Source organism: Ovis canadensis, chromosome 4 (genome assembly GCF_042477335.2).
Source record: "Ovis canadensis isolate MfBH-ARS-UI-01 breed Bighorn chromosome 4, ARS-UI_OviCan_v2, whole genome shotgun sequence".
NCBI classification, from domain to species: Eukaryota; Metazoa; Chordata; class Mammalia; order Artiodactyla; family Bovidae; genus Ovis; species Ovis canadensis.
Genome location: NC_091248.1, coordinates 59,373,804 through 59,401,584, shown reverse-complemented (window position 1 = coordinate 59,401,584; position 27,781 = coordinate 59,373,804). Strand labels below are relative to the sequence as shown.

Below are 27,781 nucleotides of genomic sequence, written 5' to 3'. Positions count from 1 at the left end.
TTTACGTTTCGGGCTTCCCTGGTGACTCAGATGGTAAAGGGTCTGTCTGCAATGCAGGAGACCTGAGTTCAGTCCCTGGGTCTGAAAAATCCCCTGCAGAAGGAAATGGCAACCCACTCCAGTACTCTTGCCTGGAAAATTCCATGGACAGAGGAGTCTGGTAGGCCACAGTACATGGGGTGGCAAAGAGTCGGACATGACTGAGTGACTTCACTTTTCTTTCTTTTTTCCTTTGATTTTCAAAGTGCTTTCATAGTTTGTCATCCAGGTTTACAAGGAAGCAGATAAGTATTCCCATTTTACAGTTGAAGGCATCTCTGACTCATTTCAGATAGCTACTAATAATCAAACCCACGCTGAAATTCAGAGCTTTTGATTTCAGAGCTGTTCCACTAAAGCACAGTTTCATTAGTAAATTCCTGTTAGCTGCTTGAAAATTGTCCTTCAGAAAAAATCATTGCTAGTGAATTCTTAAAATGTTTGAAAGCTATCTAAATTCAGGTTTTAATAATTGAACTATTTTGAGTTGTTTTTAGAAGATTTTTTTGATGAGGCTCTTTATGAGTTTATAATTATTTGTTGCTTTATTACAATTACTAGTCTAAAAAGAAGGCAGTTAGAAACATCTCTCCCTGTCCCTCATCTTCCTCTCATTTTCTCAGAAAAGTATCGATTTATTGATATTGCTGATTGTCTTGTTTTATCGGATAATTGGAAGATGTTGATTAACTCTGTAAATACTAGGAAATGATTATTGCTTATCCTCATGTTAACTGGATTACTGCCGTTAGTTTCTCAGTTGATGGTTTTAAAATTATATACTTATGCTGTCAGTGGTTTGATATTTATTGCCTTGGAACAGATTTATTCTGTGCAATACACTGAAGCCTGTCTTAACACTTTCACTCACAGCCTCAACACTCTGTCAAGTTGAACCTGTGGGAAGATGGTTTGAAGCTTTTGTTAAGAGGAGAAACAGAAATGCTTCTGCCTCTTTTCAGGAACTGGAGGATAAGAAAGAGTTATCAGAGGAATCGGAAGATGAAGAATTGCAGTTAGAAGAGTTTCCCATGCTGAAAACACTTGATCCCAAAGACTGGAAGGTATTCAATATCTGAATCTTATTCAGTCAGATGCAGTTTTCCATTATTAAACCATGTTTTTAAATGATTCAACAAAATAATCATAATTTAGCACCTGTTTATGGTCAAATCCTGAGTGGGACAGCACTAGCCATAGGATGCTATCTCTACTGGAGAAATCCAGAAAGGTTTCACGGAAAAGGTAATGTCTGAGTGGTCTTAAAAGGTTAAGTGACAATCTTTGAAGCAAGAGAGAGAAAAGGTGTTCTGGGCAGAAGGAATAGATATGCAAAGACATGAAGGAGTAAAAGAATGCGTGCTGCCTCTTCAGGACTTGGTGAAGGGTAGAGCAGCACATGGAAGGGTGGTGGTGAGAAGTCAGGCTGAAAGCAGAATCTGAATGAACTCTGGAGTGTCCTTTGTATGCCATACCAAGGAAGGAATTTAAATTTGTTTTCAGGACAAGTAAGACATCATCAGAAGTTTCTGAGCTAATTTCAGAAAAGTAATTTCTGGTAGTACAGAAATTTGCTTGAAAAGGGAGAGCAGGATGAGAGGGGAAGGGAACAGTTTGCTGTTATAGGGCTAGTGTACAAGTGAATGCTTGATGCTTGAACTAAATTTGTAGCCAAGTTTTGAGACAGAGGAGAAAGATTTGCTTTGGGGGGAGGTAGACTTGACGAGTCTTAGAGACCTTGGTCGTGCTGCCCAAGAGAAGGGGACATATTTGGAAGACCCCCTGATCACCCCAGCTTGAGTCACTTGTTAGACTGTGGTGTTGGTCACCAGCACAGCATTGCAGGAAAAGGAAGTTTGTGGGGGGCATGGTGTTGTGTTGCTCTGCATCTGGAACTCAGACATATGTGGTAGAGTGAACTAGGGAGTTATGAGCGTTTACAGGGCAATTACTATCTTCCAACCCTAGCATCGGATCAGATCAGCTTGGATCAAGGTATAGAGAGAGACAGAAACCCCAGGACTGAGCTTTGTAGGGCATTGAGAAGCCAGTCAGAATAACTGGAAAAGCTACTGAAAGATGGGAGAAAAACTGGATTCACAGAAACTAAAGCAAGATAATGTTTCAAGAAAAGAGTCACCTGTGCTGCCAGTGAAAGTTGAAGTCAAATAAAGGCAGTTGGGTGATCTTATATTTGGCAGTTGGAAATTGATTCTGAAGAGAGCAGCTTCATAACCCCAGGGCTGAGAATGGACAGAGTAGAACTAGACTGGAGTGATTTGAAAAGTAAATTCTAGAGGATGTAAAGCTAAAGGAGGACAGCTTTTTCAAGAAGTAATTTTGATGGGAAGCTAAGAAATGAAAGCATGGTCTCAATGAGGAGCGATAACAGAGCATCTTCTAATACTGATGAAAATAATTCAGCTGAAATTTAGAAGACGGCTGAAAGATGCTAGCATTTGACAGACGTAGAGAAGATGGTGTTTAGAACCAAGAAGAGGAATGGAGTAATTTGTCTTAGTAGGACAGGCTTTCTTAGTGGTGAGGGAAAGGGAAAAGATACATGGATGCAGGACAATGGCAAAAAGATGCAGGAATTTGAGTGTGGTAATTTACATAGTTTTCCTTAAGCAGGAAACAAGGCCATTGATGAGAGGGTGGAGCAGGGTCTATGAAGCTTAAGGAAAGACTAGAGGACCAAGGTATGTAATAATAGCTGGAGAGAGTGGAATGAAGTGTGAGTGCCAGGCATAATAAAGGAACCCATCCATTGGGAGTTCGCAGTCCTGAATTTAAAGGAACACCAGTTGATCCCATTCGATTTTTTTTCTCCCATGTTTTATACCTTCAACTCCCCTTTCTTCCCACTCAATCTCTGATACTACATACACCCTTTGAGTTCTGTTAGGAGCCTTCGCTCAAGTGCTGCCTCAGCCTCTAGATTTGCAAGGAAAATGAAAGCAGGTGCTTGCTATCCAAAGAAACCCCAGTTTGTCAAAATGTTCATCCAAGCTTCTTTGCTTCACATGGTTCCTATCCTGTCATTGCCACTGGCCCAACCTATTGGGGCTTCTGTAATGCTCCCCTCAGTTCTGAAATCTTTCTGGCTATACCTTGATTTAAGGATAGCCATAGGATATTAATTTGTATTAATAGAAAAAGTTATTTGGTCAAGTAATTTCAAAAAATACTAGACTTTCTAAGTTTCTGTCTGCTTGTTTTTGTTTTGGGTTTGTTTTTTTTTTTTTTAAACTGCAGGGCTTCTCAGAGCCTTTGTTTGCTTTCTGTGTATACAAATTATCAAGAAGGCTATATATACAGTGGTCCACGTTTTCTAAACTTCTATGACCTCAGGACTCATGTGGAATATTTCACTAGACTTCTGAGAGTCTCATTTTAGGAAACATTGTATTAGGATAGCAACACAAGGGATAGGATATATGGCTTCATTTCAAATTTGACTCCCTTCTGTGTCTTTATCAGAACCAAGATCATTATGCAGTACTTGGACTTGGCCACGTAAGATACAAAGCTACACAGAGACAGATTAAAGCAGCTCGTAAGTACTTGGTTATTTTGGAATAATCAAATATCTGCCATAGCAAATGTTATCCTCTTGAAAAAGTATAGCATGATTACAGTTTCTAGGCATAACTCTGGATTTAATGTAAGTTATATAGTATACCAATGTATAACCACAGTCTCCTTACCTTCAAAATCAAAAATAAACAATAAGTCTCCTGAATGGATATTCTCATTAGGGTCAAGAAACTGGGTGAGTGTATTTGTGACAGAATAAACAGCATTCTTCTAATGGCACACTTTTTAAAAAAATAGTATTTCGCCTCCCTTTGGAAGTTTGGCCGGTTGTGCTTAGTGAAGATGCCTTGATAGCTTCAGTTTGTCTGTGCTCTTTTGTGATCTTCGGTCACATCTCTGTTGATACCATCTTATCGCTTCTGTCCAAGAAAGAGGTATCTGACGCTTCATTGTTCTTTTTATTGACAAGGTTAAAAATTGGTGGGGGTGCAGGTGCGGGGGCAGAAATCGTTGGCAAACCAGTCTTCATTGGCTTAAGCGTCACTGTCCACTTAGCGCTCTAAACTGTTCTGTCCTCTGATGTCTTGTGGACGTAATTTCTTACACACCATTTGGTCACCTAATTAGTAAAGCTTCATGAAAGAGGTGAAGGTGATCAGTTTTCTCTTTTATCTTAGAACAGTGTTCTGCCTTCTACTGTAGAGAATGGATATTGAGATCAGAGGAGATAAAATTGTGGCCATATGAAAAAGGAGCAGGGAATCAGGGTCAGTCAAGAAGAGAAAGTATTCTACTTGGAGAAAGATAACTGAATGAGACCTACCTCATGTTGAAAAATACCGGTTGAGCCTAAGTACGGTAAATGGGGCTTCCCAGGGGATGCAGTGGTAAAGAATCCACCTGTGAATGCAGGAAACACCAGTTTAGTCCCTGGGTCGGGAAGATCCCCTGAAGCAGGGAATGGCAACCCACTCATTTTATTGCCTGGAAGATTCCACGGACAGAGACACCTTGTGGACTACAGTCCAGGGGGTGCACAAAGAGTCAGATGTGACTGAGCACAAAGCACACACAATTGTGAAGTAAACTCAAAATTTTCCCGTTATTGCTTGTATTTAGGAAAGTCACAGGAAGTATCTTCTTCATTTTGTTAGTTGAATTTATGAGATTATTTAAGACCTATTATTGGATTTCTTTAAAGCCTGCCATGATTTTAGAATAAGCTTATGTTAATGCATATGAATCGTCATTGCAATATACATAAATGCTAGGAAATTTTATTTGCTCTGGGAAAGTATCTGCAAAGTCTTACTCTGAGAGAGTAGCATGCAAATACTATAAATGTGTTGACACATATAAATTTGTGAAAGAACTGAAAGTGATTTAGAACTATGAAAGTAGTTTTATGTTTTAAGATGAGGGAATTGTTTCTCTAAAGATAGAAACATATGTAATAATTATAAAAGAAACACCCATTTGCTTCTGTTAAGTCCATTCATTTTATTGGGATAATAGAAATTAATTTTTGAATACTGTTGCCAAAAGTTTTGTACCCCCAGTGTACAGATTATTAACATTATGTGGATTTATAACTCTCTGCCTCCTTATTGAATATTCTCAGTATTTATTCAGAAGACTGACATTCTCTTTCCTCTGTCACTATAAAATAGATGACTGCTACTTACTGCTCCCTGGAATCTAGTCCAAAAGTAAAAATGCAAAGTTAATTGTTTGCAAGTTTGTAATTATTAGCATAGACAAACCTAATAATATGAGTCTGATTACATTTGAGGCCCTTCTAGTTCTTGAATCCTGTTACCAACACATAAAGGAGGTTGTAGGCTTTTTTTACATTTTAATTTTTTAAATTAAAGTATAGTTAATGTATAATATTATATAAATTACAGGTGTCCAGTATAGTGATTCACAATTTTTAAAAGTTATATTCCACTTATAGTTACTGTAAAATATTGATTATATTCCCTGCATTGTATAGTATATCCTTATAGCATATTTTGTACATAATAGTTTGTTGAAAGTTTTAATTTTTTAAATTTTTTGTATGGCTATGATGAAAATTAGGGATTCATTCATGAGTGGATAAAGTAAGTGGTCTTTTTTTCCTTTTCTGCATTATCTGAAAAGAATAAATTGCTAGGAAAGTTGAATGATGGACTAAGAGAAAGTACTTGCATACTAAAAGTATTTCCATTTCTTTCTTGAAGAAAAATTGCAACACTGGCAAATGATGCATGTAGGTTTGATAGTCTCTGCTTGGAAATAAAGTCTTTGATTTGAATTTTCTAAATTTAATAATTTTAGCTTAAAATACTTCTTATGGAGGACTTCCTGGGTGGTCCAGTGGCTAGAACTCTGTGCTCCAGTGAAGGAGACCCAGGTTCAATCCCTGGTCAGGGAGCTGGATCTGATATGTGCAACTGAAGATCCGATAGGCCACAACTAAGGCCCGTTGCAATCAAATAAATATAAATAAATAAATATTTGAAAAGTAATTCTCATATTTTAAGCTGAAAACTGATTCATAGAATGCCTCTTAAAATTAGAAATAATAGAGACTTTTTGTAATAATCTATAATGGAAAAGAATCAGGGAAAATATATATATATCTGAATCACTTTGCTGTGAACTGAAACTAATACAATATTGTAAATCAGCTGTACTTCTATATAAAAAATCATAGGTGCTTTTTCTGATAATAGCAATATGAATGTACAATAAAAGCCCATTTAGTAATGTACCTTCAAAACCCCAGAAACTGTCTTTGGTGAGGAAGGGAGGAGAGAGAAGTCTGAAATTACAATAAACATGCACAACAGTTGCTCAGAAATTACCCTTGTCTCTCTTTCAAACTGAAGGATGTTCTTTGGCCTCCGTTATCTCATTTTTAATATTGGAGGACATCTTTTGCCTCCTTCAGCCCCACCTCTGGGCAGAGTATACTATACATAAATGACTAGAGGTGACCAGGTAGAAGAGTCAATGAGGGAAAAAACAGTGTAGCTTAAGAGGAGACTATTAACAAAAAACAGGCATCGCCTATGTCAGACTTTATCACAAAGTTCAAAAGAAGACTTACTCCACCTTGTCAGTGTGATATGAAGATGTTGCATTGGGGTAAGGCAGGGGCGGCATAGGCATTGCAGAAAGAGACTCAAGAGAAAAAAAAATTGCCTGGAAACTCAAAACAGGAGAGCAAGGTTTAGAGTTACAACTGACTACAGTTAGAAAACAGTAAAACAGAGAGCCTAGAGGAATGTCCCAAGATTCAGAAGGAAAGAATAAAAAGATGTCAGATTTCCCTAAAGAGCGGGTCAGAATAAATGTAACAGAGGCAGTAATTGCAAATAAAGAAGAAAACTTACCTGATTTATAAAGAGCTGTGACTTGAGATTGAGAATATTTGTAGGCATGTGTGCGTGCATGTGTGTGGTTAGTTGTGTCCAACTCTTTGTGACTCCTTGGACTGTAGCCTGCCAGCCTCCTCTCCGTGGAATTTTCCAGGCAAGAATACTGGAGTGGGTTGCCATTAGGGTTTACTCCTCAGCACACACTTGCATTTCAAAGGAGAACAGTGTGAGTTAGGCCGATCTGCACAGCATCCATTTTGCCAACGAGGGTAGAAGAGCCCCGAGCGGTGACTAGAGAAGCTATGGTTTTCCCCAACCACTGGCCGTGGGAAAAGCCAGTGCTTCCTTCTTGCAGTGCCCAACAATGGTGGGGTCATCACACCTCTGAACTATCCTATATGATGTGATTGTTGTTTCTGGCTAGTAAGCTTCCAGGCCTAATAGTCAGACTCTTAGTTCCTGTGAGGTGCCTAATAACCTTCAGTAAATTTCTTTTCTTCTTAAACCAGCTAGAAGGTGAAAATGTCTCCTCTTGAGTGTTAGTGGACAAACTGATAATACAATTGTTTTTTTTTTTTTTTTGACTGTAGCTCAAAAAAACAAAAGTGTATTTATCAAAGTTTCTGAACCCTTGCAGTGTACACAAAAATCACTAAATATGCCATAAAAAGAAATATTGTACAGAAATATTCATAGCAGCCTCATTCACAGTGTCTGAAAACTGGAAGCCACCCAAATGTTTACCAACAGGATGATGGATAAACAAACTGCTTATATTCATAGAATAGTGTTTAGCAGTTTTTTAAAAATTGCTGATATACATAAGGGGGGTGAATCTTAAAACATTATGTCAGATACAAAGACATACTGTATGATTCCATTTAGATGAACTTCAAGAGCCTACAAACATAATCTCTCATGAGAGAAATCAGAAGGGTAGCCCCAAGTGGTGGGGGGTGGGACTTGACTGGAAAAGAGGGTACAGGGGAACTCTGAGTGATGAAAACAACCTGTATTTTCCTTTGAGTGGTTGTTAAGCAATTGTATACAATTTTGCAACCTTTTGAATGGAGTACTTAAAATATGAACACTTTATTCTATGTAATAAAGTAGATCTGATTCAACAAACCCAAAAAAAAAATGACTTGAGTATCTGTATATACATACACTTGGACCTAGACAGAAATAAAAATTGTATTAATAGATGTGAGAGTAAGATCACTGACTATCAGAACAGACGGCTGGCAGCTAGAGTCCTACCATCAGGAAGTTCATTGCCTGCAAAGCTATCATGTTACCTTCTCCTCCCCGCCCTGCCCCCGGTTTTTTTTTCTGCACTGCAAGGCATGTGGCATCTTAGTCCTCTGATCAGGAATCGAACTCAGGTCCCTCGCAGTGGAAGCGTGGAATCTTAACCACTGGACCACCAGAGAATACCTCTGTTACCTTTTCTAAAGGAGAGAAAAAAATAAAACATTCAATTCACATATTTAAAAGAATATCACTGAGGAAGATGGAAGGACAAAAGTAGATAATATCTTAAAATGGATTTATAAGAAGGAAAAACATAGTATTCTTAAGTGGATTTTTTGTCAAATGCTTAAGGAATTGAAAATTCTCATGCTGAACATAAACTGTTTTAGGAACAGTTCATTTCATGACTGTTAATGTAATCCTAGTATGAAAATGTGGCATTGAAAGGCAGAATTATGGAAAAGTCAGTGAAAAGTTCTTGGTTGCCAGGGGTTGAGGGATTGAGGAGAGATGAATAGGTAGAACGCAGAAGATTTGGGGCAGTGAAAATACTCTGTATAGTATGGTGGATATGTGTTGTCATGCATTCATCCAAACCCACAGAATATCCACCACCAGGAGTGAAAACTGTGGCTTTTAGGTGATTGTGAAGTGTTAGTGTAGGGTCATCAGTTGTAGCAAATAGTGGGCATTCCCTGCTAGTCCAGTGGTTAGGACTCAGCACTTTCATTGCCAGGGCCTGGGTTTGATCTCTGGTTAGGGAACTGAGTTCCCACAAGCCGCATGGTACAGCCAGATTTGGGAAAAAAAAAAAAAAATCCAGATGAAAAAAAAATAACAAATGGACTGCTCTGGTGAGAGGAGTTGATAAGGAAGGGCAGAGGGTCTGTAGGTCTGTTAATCACCCTCTTAATTTAGTTGTGAATCTTAAAACTAATTTTTTAAATGTGGCCAGAAAAGCTTTTAAAAAAACCCAAAACTACAAATCTCATCTATGAATGTATTGAATAATACCAAAAACAAACAAAAACAGTTAATAGCAAAATGAATTCAACAATATGTTAAAAGAATACTGCCCATGAATATTACTCTTAAGGAATATATTAACAAAGCTAAATCTGCTTATATTTTACATAATATTATCAATATATCAATGTGATGTCCTAAGAAGATAGTGAAAGTACATACAGTATAATTTAATATTCACTCCTTTTTGAGAAATAGAACTTTGAAAAGAAATATAATTAATTTCTACATATTTCAGATTTCACTGCCAGCAAACTTTTAACTGTGTGATATTCTCATAAACACCCATGAGGGAGTCTGCCAATGACTTTTATGCTATTTGGAAGTTTGGGTCAGTGAATTAAGATATTAAAGGAGAGAGAACTATTAGAAAGAAATATATTATTTATAGGTAATATATGAAAGTGAAAGTCGCTCAGTCATGTCCAACTCTTTGCTACCCCATGGACTATGCAGTCCATGGACTTCTCCAGGCCAGAATACTGGAGTGGGTAGCCTGTCCCTTCTCCAGGGGAGCTTCCCAACCCAGAGATCAAACCCAGGTCTCCCACATTGCAGGTGGATTCTTTACCATCTGAGTCCAAAGGGAAGCTGTAGGTAACAGGATCTGTCTAAAAACTAAAAGAGTTGAATTAAGTAGCCAAGTGCAAGAAAAATAAACAAAAATAATAGTTTCTGGAAGGGACTATCAAATATATTAGAAAGATAGAGTCATTTTAAAGATAATCCCGTGACAAGAATAGCCAGAAACAGACCTTGGTAAAATATACTGAGATAAAGGAAGCCTCACAAATTAGTAGAGAAGGGAAGGATTATTAGATAATATTAGGACTTTGATAATTAAATAAGCTTTTCAATTTTGACCATAGAAGATACTCAGATAGAAACATATCAAACTTCTGAAGAATGAAGGACCTCCTTTATAAGTACTGTAATACAATATAAAGGAAATGGTCAGTAAATATGAATTAATGAACTGAATGTTTTTTAAAAACACAAGAATGGTCACAGCAGCTGGGGAGAGCATTAGCATCAAACATGATGGACTAGGAGAGGCAGCATACAAGCACAGGCTCTGGAGTCAGGCTGCCTGGATTGGAGCCCGATTTGGCCAGGACTTTGGACAGGTTGCACAGAGGTAAAGTAAGTGGTATTTAACCTCCTTGTGCCTTATTTCCTCATCTGTAAAATGGAGAAACTAATAGTACTTTTCTCAGAGAGTTACTGAAAAGATTGATAAATAGTGCTGGCACCCATTAAATGCTTAATGGATATTAACAGCTAGCCATTATTCATTGTAAAATGACTCACAGACTAAGAAGAAAAACTATGATAGCTCTATATTACTCCATGAGTAAGGGATGAAAGATAGAAACAACCACAAAAATTTTTTTTTGATCTCCTTGAGCACCAGTGATAATGATGTTTTAAACGATTGGATCAGTGCTCTTGAGGTTGTGGTGAAAAGAATGTTAACACAGGGGTTGCAGTGGTATAACTTTTAGAAAGGGACTTGTTCATACATTTCACTCACTGATATACTTCTCTAAGTATATTCTGAGAAGAAAGAGTCATAAATATGAAAAAATACTTCTGTACAAAATGATGCATATTGAAGTAGCTTATAGTAGTGAAGAATTGGAAACAATCTGTAGTAAATACCCAACAGTAGGGAAATAGTTGAATAAGTTATGATAAATCTACTTGAAATACTGTACTAAATAGTTGTTAAAATTTTCTGAAGCGTTTGTAACTGCCTGGAAAATGGAACTGCTGTAATGCTTAGTTGAAAAAAATCACAACTTAAATTGGTATATATAATATGATTATACCTACATTTTTAAAGGTATATGCTTAAGGGCAAAAAAGTCTGTGTGGAAGTACACCAAAATATTAATAGCAGTTGTCTTTTTGGGTGCTGGCACTTTGGCCAGTTCTTGAAGTTATTTCAGGGTTTCTCAGGTGGCCCAGTAGTAAAGAATCTGCCTGCCAATGTGGGAGACACAAGAGACTTGGGTTTCTGGATCAGGAAGATCCCCTGGAGGAGGAAATGGCAACCTAATAATAACCACTCTAATAATCTTGCTGGAAAATCCCATGGACAGAGGAGCCTGGCAGGGTGCAGTCCATGGGGTTGCACAGAGTTGGACATGACTGAGCACACACACACTAAAATTATTTCTCTGTAATTTCTTTTTAATAAGCATATGTTTTACTGTGGGAGAAAATATTTTTAAACTAATATTATGCTTTTAAAAATGGCTCTGCTTAACTGATCATCTTTTTTAATTTTGATGACTAAAAGGACAAGTTATCCAAATCTTACTTTGTAGATAAAGCAATGGTTTTAAAACATCACCCGGACAAACGGAAAGCAGCTGGTGAACCAATAAAAGAAGGAGATAATGACTACTTCACTTGCATAACTAAAGGTAAGAAAGCGGATTAAGAGTTGGGAATTTTTAATAGTGAAGATTATTTATTAATTGTTTGGATTAGGTTTCCTATGTAGACTGTAGTTCATTTATACCATAACATTTAAAAACATTTTTAATTAACATCTGGTTATTTGTGGTCATCTCCCCCAGAGTCTTACTTTATAAAGTGAGCTTCTCCCAACCAACAGCATCAGCAATACCAGAAATGCAGCTTGTCAGAAATGCAGAAGTTTTGGCCATGCCCCAGACCTACTGAATCTGAATCTGCATTTTTAACAAGATCTGTAGGTGATTCTTACGAGAAGCTTATCCTGGAGTTACTTCATATAAGTGCTGTGTTTAAGGTTGAGACTACTAAGATCTTTTTCAGTTTCAGACACTTTATGGAATTAAATTGTTCAGATATTTTGCTTATTTAAATCAAGAAGTTGATTCTATCCTAGTAAAGGACCCACAACTGTCAGTGGCTATTTACATAGCCATATCCTCATAAGCAAATTAATAGAGACAACGACCATTTCTAAATGTTTCCTTAAATGTGATTTCTTATTTTGATGCTAATTTTTTAAAAACTGGATATACACTTTTCAAACTTATCTTTATTGGCTCACTCTTACACAGTGCTCAGGATGCCAGAGATCCTTTGTTTTTTTTTAACAGCCTTGGGATCTGACAGTTAATTTTCTAGCTATTTCTTTTTCCTCAGTCATGCTTTCTTCAAGATTGAATGTTTACTGTTTTGTCCTTTCTTTTCCAGAGGAGATACTTACAGAAGTTTTTAAGTCCAGTTGCAACCAGTAGTGCCCAAGCTATTACTGAAGTCCTCCCCTCCCCATAAGCACATACAACTTTTAAGTACAAAACATAATTTTATTTTAAGGAAAAAAATGTAGAATTATGGTGATATGACCTTTGATTTTTTTTTCTTCAGCTTATGAAATGTTATCTGATCCAGTGAAAAGACGAGCATTTAACAGTGTAGATCCTACTTTTGATAACTCAGTTCCTTCTAAAAGTGAAGCAAAGGACAATTTCTTCGAAGTGTTTTCCCCAGTGTTTGAAAGGAATTCCAGGTGAGTTATGGCATTCCCTTGTGATCATAATGCTTTACTGGCTGGCTTCTTACAGTTGCAAGTTTCTGTTTTTTCCCTCTAACAATAGCTTGGTTCTCTTCTTCCTCCTCCTTTACAACATTGAGCTCCTCTGGTGAACTTACTATAATTGTTTGTTATATTCTCTAAACAGTTCTTCCTTCCTTTAGTTAAATTAACTTGCAGGACATTTTTCTTTTAAATTTCCTTTGGGGGAAAGAATAGTGATTGACTTTATGTAGTGCGATGCTGATACTTAGGTGACAGTGATTTCCCATTTTCTCCTTCACCTTTGTTAACAGGTACACTACTACATTTGGTCAGTTTTCATTTAGGAAAAAATTTTATTCTATTTTTGAGCATATGGTTATCATAAGGTTTTCTGACAAAGGCTGAATTTATATTTAAGATTTAGTCATATGTAATTTATTTAATTAAAATCGGTTTCAAATTGTGTGAACCAGTAATCTACATTTTTTTGCTTCCATCTGCACTGGAAGGTTTCCTCAGCACATCTTAGCTGCATATTGGAATCAGCTGGGGAGCTTGAACAGTTCCTGATGCCTGGGTTCCACCTGGAGAAACTGTGATTTTAATCTAAGTTTTAATCCAAGTGGTTTGGAATGCCTATAGGTTTTTTAATGCTCGCAGGCGATTTTGATGGGTAGCTAAGTTTGGGAGAAGGCAATGGCAACCCACTCCAGTACTCTTGCCTGGAAAATCCCATGGATGGAATAGCCTGGTGGGCTACAGTCCGTGGGGTCGCTAAGGGTCGGGCACGACTGAGCGACTTCACTTTCACTTTTCACTTTCATGCATTGGAGAAGGAAATGGCAACCCACTCCAGTGTTCTTACCTGGAGAATCCCAGGAACGGGGGACCCTGGTGGGCTGCCATCCATGGGGTCGCACAGAGTTGGACACGACTGAAGCGACTTAGCAGCAGCAGCAGCAGCTAAGTTTGAGAAGCACTTTGATTAGTGGTTTGATACAGCCTACTATTTCCTACACCCTTTCTCCTTACCTTTGTTTTGTGGTTTAAACAAAAAAAATTAAGGTTGTTAAAAAAAATTAGTGTATTGTATTCATGTGTGTGTGTGGAACAGTGCATCAAGTTGGAAGAACAGGTCAGTAGCAGTCTCAGGGTCCTTCCAGAGTTGGTGGGTGAAGTGCTAAACCTACAAGTCTGATTCTTAAGGGGGAGGTGGTAGAGATGAGGAGGTGGAGATCTATTCCCTCTGAGGATTCACGTTTCTTAAAAGGCTCAGCCTGTAGGTCACTTCTGTACTGCCTGTACTGCAGGACTAAGTGAGCTTGAAACGCAGCACTAGAGTCTGTTTTTCCTGGCCACCCTGGCATCTTCCACAGCCTTGTAATTTACAGAACTGAAGATAAGCTGAGAGTGAGAACACTGCTCCATTGTTTTATCCTGCACCCCATCCTCCCCTTGCCCTCCCTTTTACTGCACCTGTATTGCTCATCACAGCACTCCTGATCCCCCTGCTCTGTCTCTTAGTCACGGAGGACAGAGGGCAGGGAGATTGTAAGGGATTGATAAAAACTTTTTTAACAAATCAGTTGTTGAATGTTTGTACAAAATGTTTTTAGCTTTCCTTTTTTTTCAATATTTCAGGTGGTCAAATAAAAAAAATGTCCCTAAACTTGGTGATATGAATTCATCATTTGAAGATGTAGATGCATTTTATTCTTTCTGGTGAGTGAATACGTTGTTTCTCCAGTGCTTTCATTTTTTTAAGAAAAGTAATCAATAAGTACTTGATTGACTTTTATAAATTAATTGATGGATGGGGAAATCACAACCTTCACTGAACAAAAGGAGGACTCTCTTAAGAAATCAAAGTTTCCACAGAATGCTGTATTATCCCCTGTGTAATGTTTAGGTTTTTATGATTATTTTTTCAATCTGTTTTGTATCAACCAGATTTCTAGATGTCAAGCACACTATAGCAAAAAAAAAAATGAAAAATAAGGAGTCATTTGAATTCAGTAAAAAATAATTTTTCATTTATTTTTTAAAGTTATTTGAATATATGACACAGGAAGACTGTAGTCTCTAACTGGTTCACGAATTTTAATACATATTGCTCATTTTCTACTTTTATATTATGTGTGCTATATTTTCTCATTAAGTATCTGGTAAATATGAAAACAAAATCACTGTAAAACAGAAACGACAAATTTAGCTCTGTCAGTTGTAGTTGCTCTTACCTTCGGAAAATACAAAACCAGGTAAAGTAACCATTACTAGGTGACCTTAAAACTTGACAAACCTAGTGGAGGTGAAGGCAGGGACAGCTTGTAACAAGTCCCAGTCAAGAGTAAAACCTGATATTCAAAAGAGATAGCAGGAAGCTGGATTTTGATTTGGGGCTGATAAGTATTTTAGACTTTGACTACAAATACAGCATCGTTTTAAAAAGAAGAAGAAAAAGACTTGAGTATAGTGTGATTTCAGTATCAGAAAAGAGGGGAGGGATCTATTAAACTCATCCACTTGTCATTAAAGTTTCTTAAAATTTTATGCCCCTAACTTAATTTTAAAAGGAAGATATTTTTCATTTGTTTTAGCTTGACTTTATTTCTGTTTATATTAGGTATAATTTTGATTCTTGGAGAGAATTTTCTTACTTAGATGAAGAAGAAAAAGAAAAAGCAGAATGGTATGTATGTAAATCATTGATAAGACATTTCTTTGGTTCTTTGGTATTTGTGATGATATAAAAATGCACCATGTATATTTTCTTTCACATTTGTCTGTGTATCCATTTTAAATGACTTTTTTGATATTTTGAGATCCCATTTCACAAGTTAAGCTTAATAGTGCTAAATATGATATGCTAATGAAATTACTTATGAAATTGTCAATAAAGCTCAAGTCAGCAAATTCTTTTTCTTCTGGTTTCTTAACTAGTTTTATTTATAAAGTGTTACCATACCATCTATAAGCAATAGCTTGTTTCCAATATTTCCTATTTAATAGCCGTGACGAAAGGAGATGGATTGAAAAGCAGAACAGAGCAACAAGGGCCCAAAGGAAAAAAGAAGAAATGAACAGAATAAGAACATTAGTTGGTAAGTGTAACTGACGAATTTTTAGAGTTCTTTAATTAAATGTTAGACATTCAAAAGATTTAACTTTTTTTTGGTAGATAATGCATATAGCTGTGACCCAAGGATAAAAAAATTTAAGGAAGAGGAAAAAGCCAAGAAAGAAGCAGAAAAGAAAGCAAAAGCAGACGCAAAACGAAAGGAGCAAGAGGCTAAAGAGAAAGTAAGATGACATTTGATAAGTTGGACTTTAAATGTTCATAATATTGTCAGTCTTCAGATCTATTTTAAACACTGAATCTGTCAGTAGAGAACTAGGCGCTACTATGAATGAATCATGGCACTTGGCACAGTTGATACAAGGATCTTCTTTACCACCAAATTCTTACTGGGCAAAAACATGATGTCATATAAATTTCTCAATACTACACTTATTTCTAATATGTCTGTTTTACATTTCTATAAATTTTTGTAGAACTTTACCATCTGCTTTTCCTTCAGTCTTGATAAGTTGATGTTTACCTTTCTGTAATACAAGTTACTAAAAATTGTATTTTTTTAGTAAGGTTATAGAGCATTTAAGAATTCTAATTTTATTACAAAATAATTTTATTAAAGCAAAGACAAGCTGAATTAGAAGCTGCTCGGTTAGCAAAGGAGAAAGAAGAGGAAGAAGTTAGACAACAAGCATTATTGGCAAAGAAGGAAAAAGATATCCAGAAAAAAGCCATTAAGAAAGAAAGGCAAAAACTTCGAAACTCATGCAAGGTATGTCGACTGATTGAACAAGCACTACATACAAGTAAACCAGATTTCTGTTTAAACTTAAAATATTTCTGTACGATAAAAATATAAACTACTATCTGCATTTTATCTCAAAACATAAATGTTTTAAAATTCACCTTTTAAAAATTTCACACATGCATATTCAGTATACAATTCTGATATCACTATCTCGCCCCCTTCCCCCAGTTGGAGATATTAGATCATTTGTTCTAAGAATGCGTCACAAATTGGTTTTGTCTGGTTGCTTCTTTAATAGTGTAAAATTAGTTTTTATCACAGAAAAAGTTCTTTTAGAAGTTAAACATGGGTTGCTTTTAAAGATCTAAAAGCTTTCCTTTTTATTTAAATAAAGGGATATTATTTAGTTCACTGCTGGTAGTCTGTGTTCAAATACAGATTTTACTAAAAATATTGACTAAAAAGGCCCCAAAGTTTTCAAATGTAGTTTTGTCCAAGAGACGGTCTTACGTTTTAAAGTGGTAAAGTTAGAGGCCAGTATTATTTCATATCTCACAGCATCAAATGGATAAATTAATGAAATTCCAAGCTAGAGATTGCGACACCATATACTACACCATTGTAGTTTAATTCAGCAAGTATGTTTATGCTTACTATGTACAGAAAACTCTTTCATGTAACTCTCCAGAGGCTCCAGACACTAGAATATGTATTCTAATATATGGCATCTTAAATCTTCACTTCATAAAATTGAAATTAAAACTGCCCCATCACTAGGCTTTGAAAGACATTTAATAAAAATACAGTCTGTCTCTTCAGACTTTTGACAAGCGGAAAATCTAAATAGAAAAAATGAAATGTTTTCCTCAGATTTCACCTAGAAAATTATATTGAGAAGAATGCAGTGTATTATAGTTGCTGAGAGCATGGCCTCAGGGCTAGCAGCTTAGATTTGAAGTCATTCTCTACTTCTATGTCCTGGCTGTGGTTCTTAGGAGGTTCCCTCAACCTATTTGTGTCTCAATTTTCTCACCTTTACAGTAACTGAAATAATACCTAGAAACAGTTATGAAGATGATAGATCATTCACATGTAGCACTTGTTAGATTTGGCATAAGGAGAACTGAATCAAAAACTTTAAAAGTTAGTTAGAAAATAGAAAATTTTAAAAGTTCTTAGAGATGGTACATAAAAGAGGGTTAAAGTTCTGGCCTTTGGTAACTTTATATTATTGCTCTTTTCCAGCATAAGTTCTTTTATTCACTCATCAGATATCTGCTAGGCACTAAGTATGTGCCAAGCAGTTACAACTGATGTTGATATAATGAAAACACAGTCTTTGCTTTCAGGAATCCACTAGTTAATGATGGAGAATGACCAAAAAACAGGCAATTGAAATACTTAAAGATGAGTACCAGGTTGAAAAAGTACCAAACAGGTGGTTAAGGAAGGATTTTTGGATCTAGTGGGATTTAGTCAGGTGAAGCAGTGTGTATATGGGATTAGATGAGAGAGATCAAGGAGCCACTGACACATCCATACAGGAGGTTTGATGAACCAGAGGTAGCTGAAGGAGAGGTCAGGTCTTGCTAGTCTAAATCTGATCCTGAGTCAGTTTTGCTCAGGATGCCAAGAGAACACTAGAGGCCGAGAGACAAAAGTCTTTTGCATAATCCAGGTGAGAGGATGGGCCTTAAACTGGTAGAGATGGTGGAAACAGAAGAAGGTAGATGACAAGAACCAACATTTGGAGGTAAGATTGGCTGTTGCCTGTTGGCTATCGATATTGATTATAAGTTGGAGGAAGGGTTAATACGTGTTCTGGTTTCTTGAGTGGAATATAAGATGGTTTATAATATTATTCAGTGAAATAGAAAACAAAGGAAGAGGAAAGGGCTTAGGAAAAATTATTTCAGTTTTGGGCATGTTGAGATGAAGATACTCAGTAGGTGACTTTGAGGTACAAGTCTGGCATTTAGCAGGATCATCAGAGAGTCATCCACATCTCAGTGGAGAATAGATGAGACTCCCAGGGAGAAAGACTAGAGCAAGGAGTGTAGAGATTGGACCCTGGCAGTCACCAATACTTAAGGTATGGATAGAAGGGCACTGATGGTAAAATAATGATAACACAGTCTTTGCTTTCAGGATCCACTAGTTAATGATGGAGAATGATAAGAAAACAGGCAATTGAAATACTTAAAAGATGAGTACTAGGTTGAGAAAGTACCACACAGGTGGTGTTAAGGGAAGAAAGTGAAAGTGAAGTTGCTCAGTAGTGTCTGACTCTTTGCAACCCCATGGACTGTAGCCTACCAGGCTTCTCCATCCATGGGATTTTCCAGACAAGAATACTGGAGTGGGTTGCCATTTGAAGGGAGGGAACAAACAACAGGGAAGAAACACAGCCCCACCCATCAACAGAAAATTGGATTAAAGATTGACTGAGCATAGCCCCGCCCATCAGACCAGACCCAGTACTTGTCTCCCCCTGCCCTGCCCCAAGTCAGTCTCTTGTCAGAAAGCTTTTTTCATAAGCCTCTTATCCTTATTCACCAGAGGGAAGACAGAATGAAAACCATAATCACAGAAAATTAACCAAACTGATCACATGGACCACGGCCATGTCTAACTCAGTGAAACTATGAGCCATGCCTTGTAGGGCCACCCAAGATGGACAGGTCATGATGGAGAGTTCTAACAAAGCTTGTTCCACTAGAGAAGGGAATGGCAAACCACTTCAGTATTCTTGCCTTGAGAAGCCCATGAACAGTATGAAAAGGCAAAGAGATACGACCCTGAAAGATGAACTCCCCAGGTCAGTAGGTGCCCAATATGCTACTGGAGAAGAGTAGAGAAATAACTCCAGAAAGATTGAAGAGACAGAGCCAAAGCGAAAAAACACCACCCAGTTGTGGATGTGACTGGTGTTGGAAGTAAAGTCTGATGCAGTAAAGAACAATATTGCATAGGAACCTGGAATGTTAGGTTCATGAATTAAGGTAGATTGAAAGTGGTCAAACAAGAGATGGCAAGAGTGAATGTCAACATTTTAGGAATCAGGGAACTAAATAAAATGGATGGGAATGGGTGAATTTAATTCAGATGACTATTATATCTACTGCTGTGGGCAAGAATCCCTTAGAAGAAATAGGCTAACCCTCATAGTCAACAAAAGAGACCAAAATGCAGTACTTGGGTTCAGTCTCAAAAATGACTGAGTGATCTCTGTTTCCAAGGCAAACCATTCAGTATCACAGTAATCCAAGTCTAAGCCCCAACCGCTAATGCCAAAGAATCTAAAGTTTAATGGTTCTATGATGACTTACAAGAGCTTCTAGAACTAACATCCAAAAAACATGTCCTTTGCATCATAGGGAACTGGAATACAAAAGTAGGAAGTCAAGAGATACCTGGAGTACCAGGCAAGTTTGGCCTTGGAGTACAAAATAAAGCAGGACAAAGGCTAACAGTTTTGCCAAGAGAACGCACTGGTCATGGCAAACACCATCTTCCAACAACACAAGAGACATCTCTACACATGTACATAAGCAGATGGTCAATACCAAAATCAGACTGATTATATTCCTTGCAGCCAAAGATGGAGAAGCTCTATATGGTCAGTGAAAAAAAGACTCGGAGCTGACTGTGGATCAGATCGTGAATTCCTTATTGCACAATTCACACTTAAATGGAGAAGGAAATGGCAACCCACTCCAGTATTCTTGCCCGGAGAATCCCACGGACAGAGGAACCTGTGAGCTATAGTCCATGGGATCGTGAAGAGTCAGACACGACTGAGCAGCTATACACACACACAGAGAAAACCACTAGACCATTCAGGTATGATCTAAATCAAATCCCTTACGATTATACAGTGGATGTGACAAATAGATTCAAGGGATTAGATCTGATAGAGTGCCTGAAGAACTATGGTCAGAGGTTCATGACATTGTACAGAAAGCAGTGATCAGGACCATCCCCAAGAAAAAGAAAAGGCAAAATGGTTGTCTGAGGAGGCCTTAAAATAGCTGAGAAGAGAATCGAAAGTCAAAGGGGGAAAGGAAAGATATACCCATCTAAATGCAGAGTTCTAAATAGCAAGGAGAGATAAGAAAGCCTTCCTTAGTGATCAATGCAAAGAAAGAGAGGAAAACAATAGAATGGGAAAGACTAGAGATCTCTTCAAGAAAATTAGAGATACCAAGGGAACACTTACATGTAAAGATGGACTCAATAAAGGACAGAACTGGTATGGACCTAATGGAAGCAGAAGATACTAAGAAAAGGTGGCAGAAATACACAGAAGAACTATACAAAAAAGATGTTCATGCCCCAGATAATCACTATGGTGTGATCGCTCACCTAGAGCCAGACATCCTGGAATGTGAAGTCAAGTGGCCTTGGAAGCATCACTAGGAACAAAGCTAGTGGAGGTGATGGATTTCCAGCTGAGCTATTTTAAATTCTAAAAGATGATGCTGCAAAAGTGCCACACTCAATATGCCAGCAAATTTGGAAAACTCAGCAGTGGCCATGGGACTGGAAAAGGCCAGTTTTCATTCCAATCCTAAAGAAAGGCAGTGCCGAAGAATGTTCAAACAACCACACAATCGCACTCACGCTAGCAAAGTAATGCTCAAAATTCTCCAAGCGACGCTTCAACAGAACATGAACCAAGAACTTCCAGATGTTCAAGCTGGATTTAGAAAAGGCAGAGGAACCAGAGATCAAATTGCCAACATCTGTTGGATCATAGAAAAAGCAAGAGAGTTCCAGAAAGACATCTACTTCTGTTTACTATGCCAAAGCCTTTGACAGTGTGGATCACAGCAAACTGGAACATTCTTAAAGAGATGGGAATACCAGACCATCTTACCTGCCTCCTGAGAAATCTGTATGCAGGTCAAGCAACAGTTAGAACCAGACATGGAACAGACTGGTTCCAAACTGGGAAAGGAGTACATCAAGGCTATATATTGTCACCCTGCTTATTTAAGTTATATGCAGAATACATCATGCAAAATGCCAGGCTGGGTGAAGCACAAGCTGGAATCAAGACTGCCAGGAGAAATACCAATAACTCACATATGCAGATGACACCACTCTTATGGCAGAAAGCAAAGAGGAACTGAAGAGCCTCTTGAGGAAAGTGAGAGAGGAGAGTGAAAAAGTGGGCTTAAAACTCAGCGTTCAAAAAACTTTAAGATCATGGCATCCGGTCTCATTACTTCATGGCAAATAGATGGAGAAACAACAGAAACAGTGACAGACTTTATTTTCTTGGGCTCCAAAATCACTGCAGATGGTGATTGCAGCCATGAAATTAAAAGATGCTTGCTCCTTGGGAAAAAAGCTATGACCAACCTAAACAGCATATTAAAACGCAGAAACATTACTTTGCCAACAAAGGCCCATCTAGTCAAAGCTATGGTTTTTCCAGTAGTCATGTTTGGTTGTGAGAGTTGGACTATAAATAAAGCTGAGCGCCAAAGAACTGATGGTTTTGAACTGTGGTGTTGGAGTAGACTCTTGAGAGTTCCTTGGACTGCGAGGAGATCCAACCAGTCAACCCAAAAGGAAGTCAGTCCTGAATGTTCATTGGAAGGACTGACTGAGGCTGAAGCTCCAATACTCCGGCCACCTGATGCAAAGAACTGACTCACTGGGAAAGGCCCTGATGCTGGGAAAGATTGAAGGCAGGAGGAGAAGGGGACAACAGAGGATGAAATGGTTGGACGGCATCACCAATTTGATGGACATGAGTTGAGTAAGCTCCAGGAGTTGGTGATCGACAAGGAAGCCTGGCGTGCTGCAGTCCATGGGGTCGCAAAGAGTCGTACATGACTAAGTGACTGAACTGAGAGGAAGCAGAAGCCTAGGGAAGTGTCCCAGTAAAAGAAGCATTGGAACCTTAGCACCAGATTGCACGGAGTAAGGGAGCAAAGAATGGGAAATGTATCAGCAGCAGCTTAAAGAAGCATGAGAAGTACTTTCCACTTCTTATTTATCCAGGCACATCATGACATTCCATCCTAAGTATCATCTCTAGTCAGCAGGTGTTGCTGGACTTCCTCTTCCTTAACACATTATTTTTTTATAGCTGGTGTACACACTAGATAGAACAGGCAGCCTAACAAAGGGATTTTGTTGTGAAGAGTATCTTGATTCTTCAGTGGTTCTGTGGGGAATCGTTGTTTTATAACATCCGGAGGTCCTCTGCACCATTGCGTTGTTTCTGTTTTGCTCCATCCATTTCCTGATGCCTCTTTATTGCTGGCTGGCCAGGGAGAGCCTTGGGAGGTGCCCTGGGAATGTGGTTGGTGGTGGTCAGAAGGCAACATGTTCAACTAAGAACTTCTCAAAAACTTCAAGCTTTGTAATTGTGTTTATGGATGTCTTGAGTGCCAGTAGATAGAAGATGAATATGTTTATGTTTATACTTCTAGACCTGGAATCACTTTTCTGACAGTGAGGCAGAACGTGTTAAAATGATGGAAGAAGTGGAAAAACTTTGTGATCGGCTTGAATTAGCAAGGTATAACTATAGAGCTGCTGTTGAAGTCTTCTGTTGGGCTTAGGATAAAGTTTCATCCCCTTTTTTCTTTTAAGTTTACAGTGCTTGAATGAAACACTCACATCATCTACTAAAGAAGTAGGAAAGGCTGCTCTGGAAAAACAGGTAATCGTTTCACTTCTACCTGTATTTAGTACTTAATTCTGCCTCAGTACTGCTTTCACCTCAGTATTTCCCCACCTAACCCGGAAGTTACTATAGGGGCAGAAAGTCTCTCATTTCCATTTGGGTTCCTGTAAACTGGATTTCAGTATTTATGCTTATTATCACATATATTTGCTTGATTTGTGGTCATCTAGCACATTAATCATAGATTTTTCAGAATCACTGTTAAAAACTGTGTTGATTAATTCCTTGAGCAAATTTTTGTAGGATAATAACATTTAGAACCAAAAGAGATTTTTATTCTGTCTAGTCTACACCTTTTATTTTACAGATGAGGAAACAGGCCCAGAAATTCAATTCAATGCAACAAGTGTTAGTACCTGCTATATATAACCCTGTGCCTAGGTGATGTGGAGAAAGTCTTATGATGTCTATTGCTGCCACAAAGTTCAGGAACAGTTACACTAAAGAGAAAAGATCTAAGGATCAGAAGATGCAGGACCCCCAGTAAATACTGTCTGTAGCTTAGAGAGGAAGTGCCAACACTAGGTTGGAGCGGTCAAGGAAGCTCATTGAAGGGTTTGAGCCAGTTTTGAAGGGCGACATTGTTAAATGAAGGTCAGGGGAGCAGCGTGAACCATAAAATACACGTAGGAGTAGAAAGTTTGGTGTGGGGTGGGGGGGGGGAGTGGGAGATTAAGTTGGTTAAGAAGAGTAGTGCCAAATTAAGCAAGATTTGAATACCAAGATGACTAGTTTCCATAAGCACAGATCTTTTGAATAGCACAGGGTTAACACTGCTATTAATCTGGCATTTGCAGACAAGAGGCATTGGATGAGTATAAGTGACTAGTGTAAGAATCTCACTTGGAGGACTTGGACTATGAGTGATGATGGGAATCACTGAAATCTTTGGGACTTGGTGACTTGTTCTAAGGGACTGAAGTGGGAAAATTGAGTCAAAGATGACTCCAAGATAGCAGAAGCAACATCAAGTAAAGGCATGTGTTTGTTTTTGTTGTTTGACTTGTGCATGTTTGAAGGTACACTGGAAGTGACGGTGTAAAAGGTAGAACTTAAAGATTAAACAAAGGGCATTTTGCTGTGCTGCTACCTTTTTGTAGAGAATAAATGATAGTATCTGCAAAAGAAAGGATAGATATGAGCTTTGAAATTGCCTTGTGGGTAACCCTTGACTGTAGACTTGACAAGTAGTGTCCACAGCAAATAGATACTATGTGACAGGAATACAGTGTAGTTTAGGCTGAGGCTGGTTCTTGGTTCCTTGAAGCAGAGATATGCAGCCTGGCTGGGGCAGTATAGGGTCCTTGTCTGGATGATGCTGAGGGTTGAGAACCACAGGGGCCCAGCCAGAAAGAGAGCTCAGAGTAGTAAGATGCTTTAAGTCCCTGACTTACCTATGATATTTGTGTAGATAGAAGAAATAAATGAGCAAATTAGAAAAGAGAAAGAGGAAGCTGAGGCTCGTATGCGACAAGCATCTAAGAATGCAGAGAAGTCAGCTGGCGGAGGTGGAAACGGAAGTAAACATTGGTCAGAAGAGGATCTGCAATTACTCATTAAAGCTGTGAATCTCTTCCCTGCTGGAACAAATTCAAGGTATTGGTTCTAACGACGCTTCTCTTCACTGGGGCCTCAGGATTATGTAGACAAGCATCTGAAATAGCAGCATATTACAGTAAGTTTCCAAAGATGTGCTTGGGTCTAGATGCTAAATTCTGTGCCATGGTGGAAAATGTAAAAAGCAGAGTGCATTTTGAACCTGCTAGTCTTAACAGCTTACACCAGCACACATACAAAAATCCATATATACAGCAGGACGCTTCATCAGTTTCTCAGGAAATTAAGGATCAGGAAACATAAACCTTGACTGTCATGTTGGCTTAGTCCATTGTGGCTTACACTAGGCACTAGGTTTTGTGTTCCATGGTTTCCCTTTAGTCTTGATTCTCCTTTATTACTTCCCACCTCAACCTGGAGCTTAAAAGTATGTATCCAAATGGCAGTGTACACAAATGTGTGCTCTTATTTCTGTTTTTTACACGATCTGTAAGATTATACACAGCTGATTTAAACACTTAAGTCCAGGCACTAGTAATAATTAGAGCACCAATTTAGAGCTAATTCTTTAGATGGTATAGCTAACCCTTCTGCAGTAAAAATGTAGGATCATTCTGAATTTTGTTTTGTTTTTTTCTTCTCATTATTATATCCATTTTTCTAGATGGGAAGTTATTGCTAATTACATGAACATACATTCTTCTTCTGGAGTTAAGAGAACCGCCAAAGATGTTATCGGCAAAGCAAAGAGCCTTCAAAAACTTGGTGAGTTAGTTTTTGCCAAATCAGTTTCTTTGCTACCTTAGATACATATTTTTAAAGTAATCTATGCAATTTAATGAAAGACTGAGATGAACTGTATTATATTAAAAAAAAATTTTTTTCCCTTCTCAGACCCTCATCAAAAGGATGACATAAATAAAAAGGCTTTTGATAAATTTAAGAAAGAACATGGCGTGGTGCCTCAGGCAGACAATGCAACACCTTCAGAACGATTTGAAGGTAATGAAATTTCATTCTTCTGAGTAGAAAATGCTAATCTTGTGTCTGTCTGAGAATATATAAGATCTAGGGCCTACATGCAGAATGACTGGAAAATAAAGCATTTAGCGGACTGGAAAGTGTAATCTGTAGGACTGACTGACTTCAACACCACTGAGAACTGCAGTTCTTCCTTTTCATATGCCACGAGGGGAGGGGTGTGTTTGTTTATCGAATTTTACAAATCAGTATTAAAGGATATTAGGACGATTGAAATTTAAGGTCTGTAACAACTTTTTTATCAAGGTTAATTTCCTGATTTTGAAAAATACACTATATATAAGGAAATGTCCTAGTTTTTAAGAGAAGACAGGAGTAGAGGGGCAGCATGCCTACAAATCATTGTTCAGAACAAGTTACACAGACACAATTTGTTATGCTGACATTGTCTTGAGTGTTCTAGATAATCTGATTACTCTGGACCAGTGTGTTTCAAATGCAAATTATGACTCAGAAGTGGGTCATGAAATCAGTTTAATGGGTCATGAATAGAAAATATCAGAGGGCATTACATCTGTTATACAAGTCGGTATTTGTGAAACTTCTGTTCATGTGTATATGTGTTTGGGATGTGATACATTTTTCCTTACTCTGAGTTGACAAAAGTTTGAAAAGTTCTCTTTCACTTCATGCATTTGTGAGCCACTAGTCCTTTCTCCCTAAGCTAATCTTGGATACACTTTCCAGATCACAGTGCCAAATCTGTTTTGGGATTAACTAACAGCTTTGACTCTTCGTGATCTCCTGTCCCTATCTTAGCAGTGCCACTTTTCCTATATTCTTAGTCTGATTTATTATCCGGTATTTCAATTTGAAAATATTTTAATAGAAGAGACTTAGAATGTTCTATAAAGAGCAAAAAATCATTGTGTTTGCTCGTTGCATTTGCAAAATCAAGGGTGACTTTTGTCTAGGCTGTGTTATTTTGGCTCTTTTAAGAATGTTACTTGGAGTAGAAGTGGCAACTACTCCAGTATTCTTGCCTGGAAAATTCCATGGACAGATGAGCCTGACAGGCTACAGTCCATGGGGCCACAAAAAGCCAGAAACCACTGAGCAATTGAGCACAAGAAAGATAAGTAACAAAGTGGACATTTCAGGACACTTGGAGGGCACGTCTAAAGGAGATAATACTCTTGGTCCCTATGCCCTCCACAAAATGCAGACATGTTCAGATATTTCTGTTATTCTCAGCCCTTTCTTATGGTTCTAATTTGCATGCTTGAGGCAGGCACTGATGGTTGTTTTCTGGTAAGTGGGTGACCCTGTGAAGGCAGGAGTGATTGGCGGTGACGTGGTACTTGGGCCCGACTCCTTTATCTCTTCTATGGATTTAATGGATAGGCCCCCCTCTCTCCAACTGTACCAGTAAACAGCAAGCTGGCTGCATTTTTTGGAATGGTGATTTCTCATAGAAATTTTACATTTCATTCATTTTGGTATTGTGAAGTACTGGGTTGGCCAAAAAGTTCATTCAGGTTTTTCCAGGAAATGTTACAAAAAACCCAAATGAACTTTTTGGCCAACCCAATACTTGTATAATAATAGCAGATAATAATTACATGCCAATTCCATCTTTTTCCAAGAGAGAGAAAGTGAGTTAAATCTATGATGTTTAACAGGTCTTCAAACTAATAAAACAAAATTCCACTTAAGGGCTTTCTGGAACTTAAAAGCTGACTTCAAAAAAGCCTTTAATCTGTCCTTAAATGGAAGTTCTCTGCCTTGTTTTGAGGTGTGTTGTTTTTTAACTTGTTTACTGTGCCTATGAGTATCTTTTAATTGGGAAATAACTTAGATTTCCAGACTTTACCCCCGGATACCATTTGAAGTAGTAGTCTCATTACTGGCAGGATAGGCGCTGCTGTGTTCTGGTTGCATGGTCTGAAATAACTTAAGCTATCAGTCC

The 27,781-nt window shown here is 37.9% G+C and overlaps 1 protein-coding gene and 1 long non-coding RNA gene across 3 annotated transcripts in view; one reads left to right on the top strand and one right to left on the bottom strand.

The window, feature by feature from the left end:
• DNAJC2 (DnaJ heat shock protein family (Hsp40) member C2) overlaps window positions 1-27,781 on the top strand; it is a 31,456-nt gene that overhangs the window by 2,350 nt on the left and 1,325 nt on the right. Inside the window, exons 2-15 of one of the 2 annotated variants that reach the window (XM_069587827.1) lie at window positions 1,002-1,103; window positions 3,523-3,598; window positions 11,561-11,659; window positions 12,597-12,738; window positions 14,389-14,469; window positions 15,371-15,436; window positions 15,757-15,848; window positions 15,926-16,047; window positions 16,443-16,592; window positions 23,018-23,106; window positions 23,181-23,250; window positions 24,686-24,870; window positions 25,496-25,596; window positions 25,726-25,833. In XM_069587827.1, coding sequence (XP_069443928.1) covers window positions 1,071-1,103; window positions 3,523-3,598; window positions 11,561-11,659; window positions 12,597-12,738; window positions 14,389-14,469; window positions 15,371-15,436; window positions 15,757-15,848; window positions 15,926-16,047; window positions 16,443-16,592; window positions 23,018-23,106; window positions 23,181-23,250; window positions 24,686-24,870; window positions 25,496-25,596; window positions 25,726-25,833 — 1,414 coding nt within the window. In that variant the 5' untranslated portion in view covers window positions 1,002-1,070. Of the gene's footprint in view, window positions 1-912; window positions 1,104-3,522; window positions 3,599-11,560; window positions 11,660-12,596; window positions 12,739-14,388; window positions 14,470-15,370; window positions 15,437-15,756; window positions 15,849-15,925; window positions 16,048-16,442; window positions 16,593-23,017; window positions 23,107-23,180; window positions 23,251-24,685; window positions 24,871-25,495; window positions 25,597-25,725; window positions 25,834-27,781 lie in introns of both variants that reach the window. The other variant, XM_069587826.1, reaches the window with a different exon arrangement.
• Window positions 8,012-14,230, bottom strand: LOC138439265 (uncharacterized). The gene is made up of 2 exons (XR_011256661.1): window positions 13,613-14,230; window positions 8,012-8,398 (listed from the first exon to the last, which is right to left on the bottom strand). It is a non-coding gene; the product is annotated as an uncharacterized lncRNA (long non-coding RNA).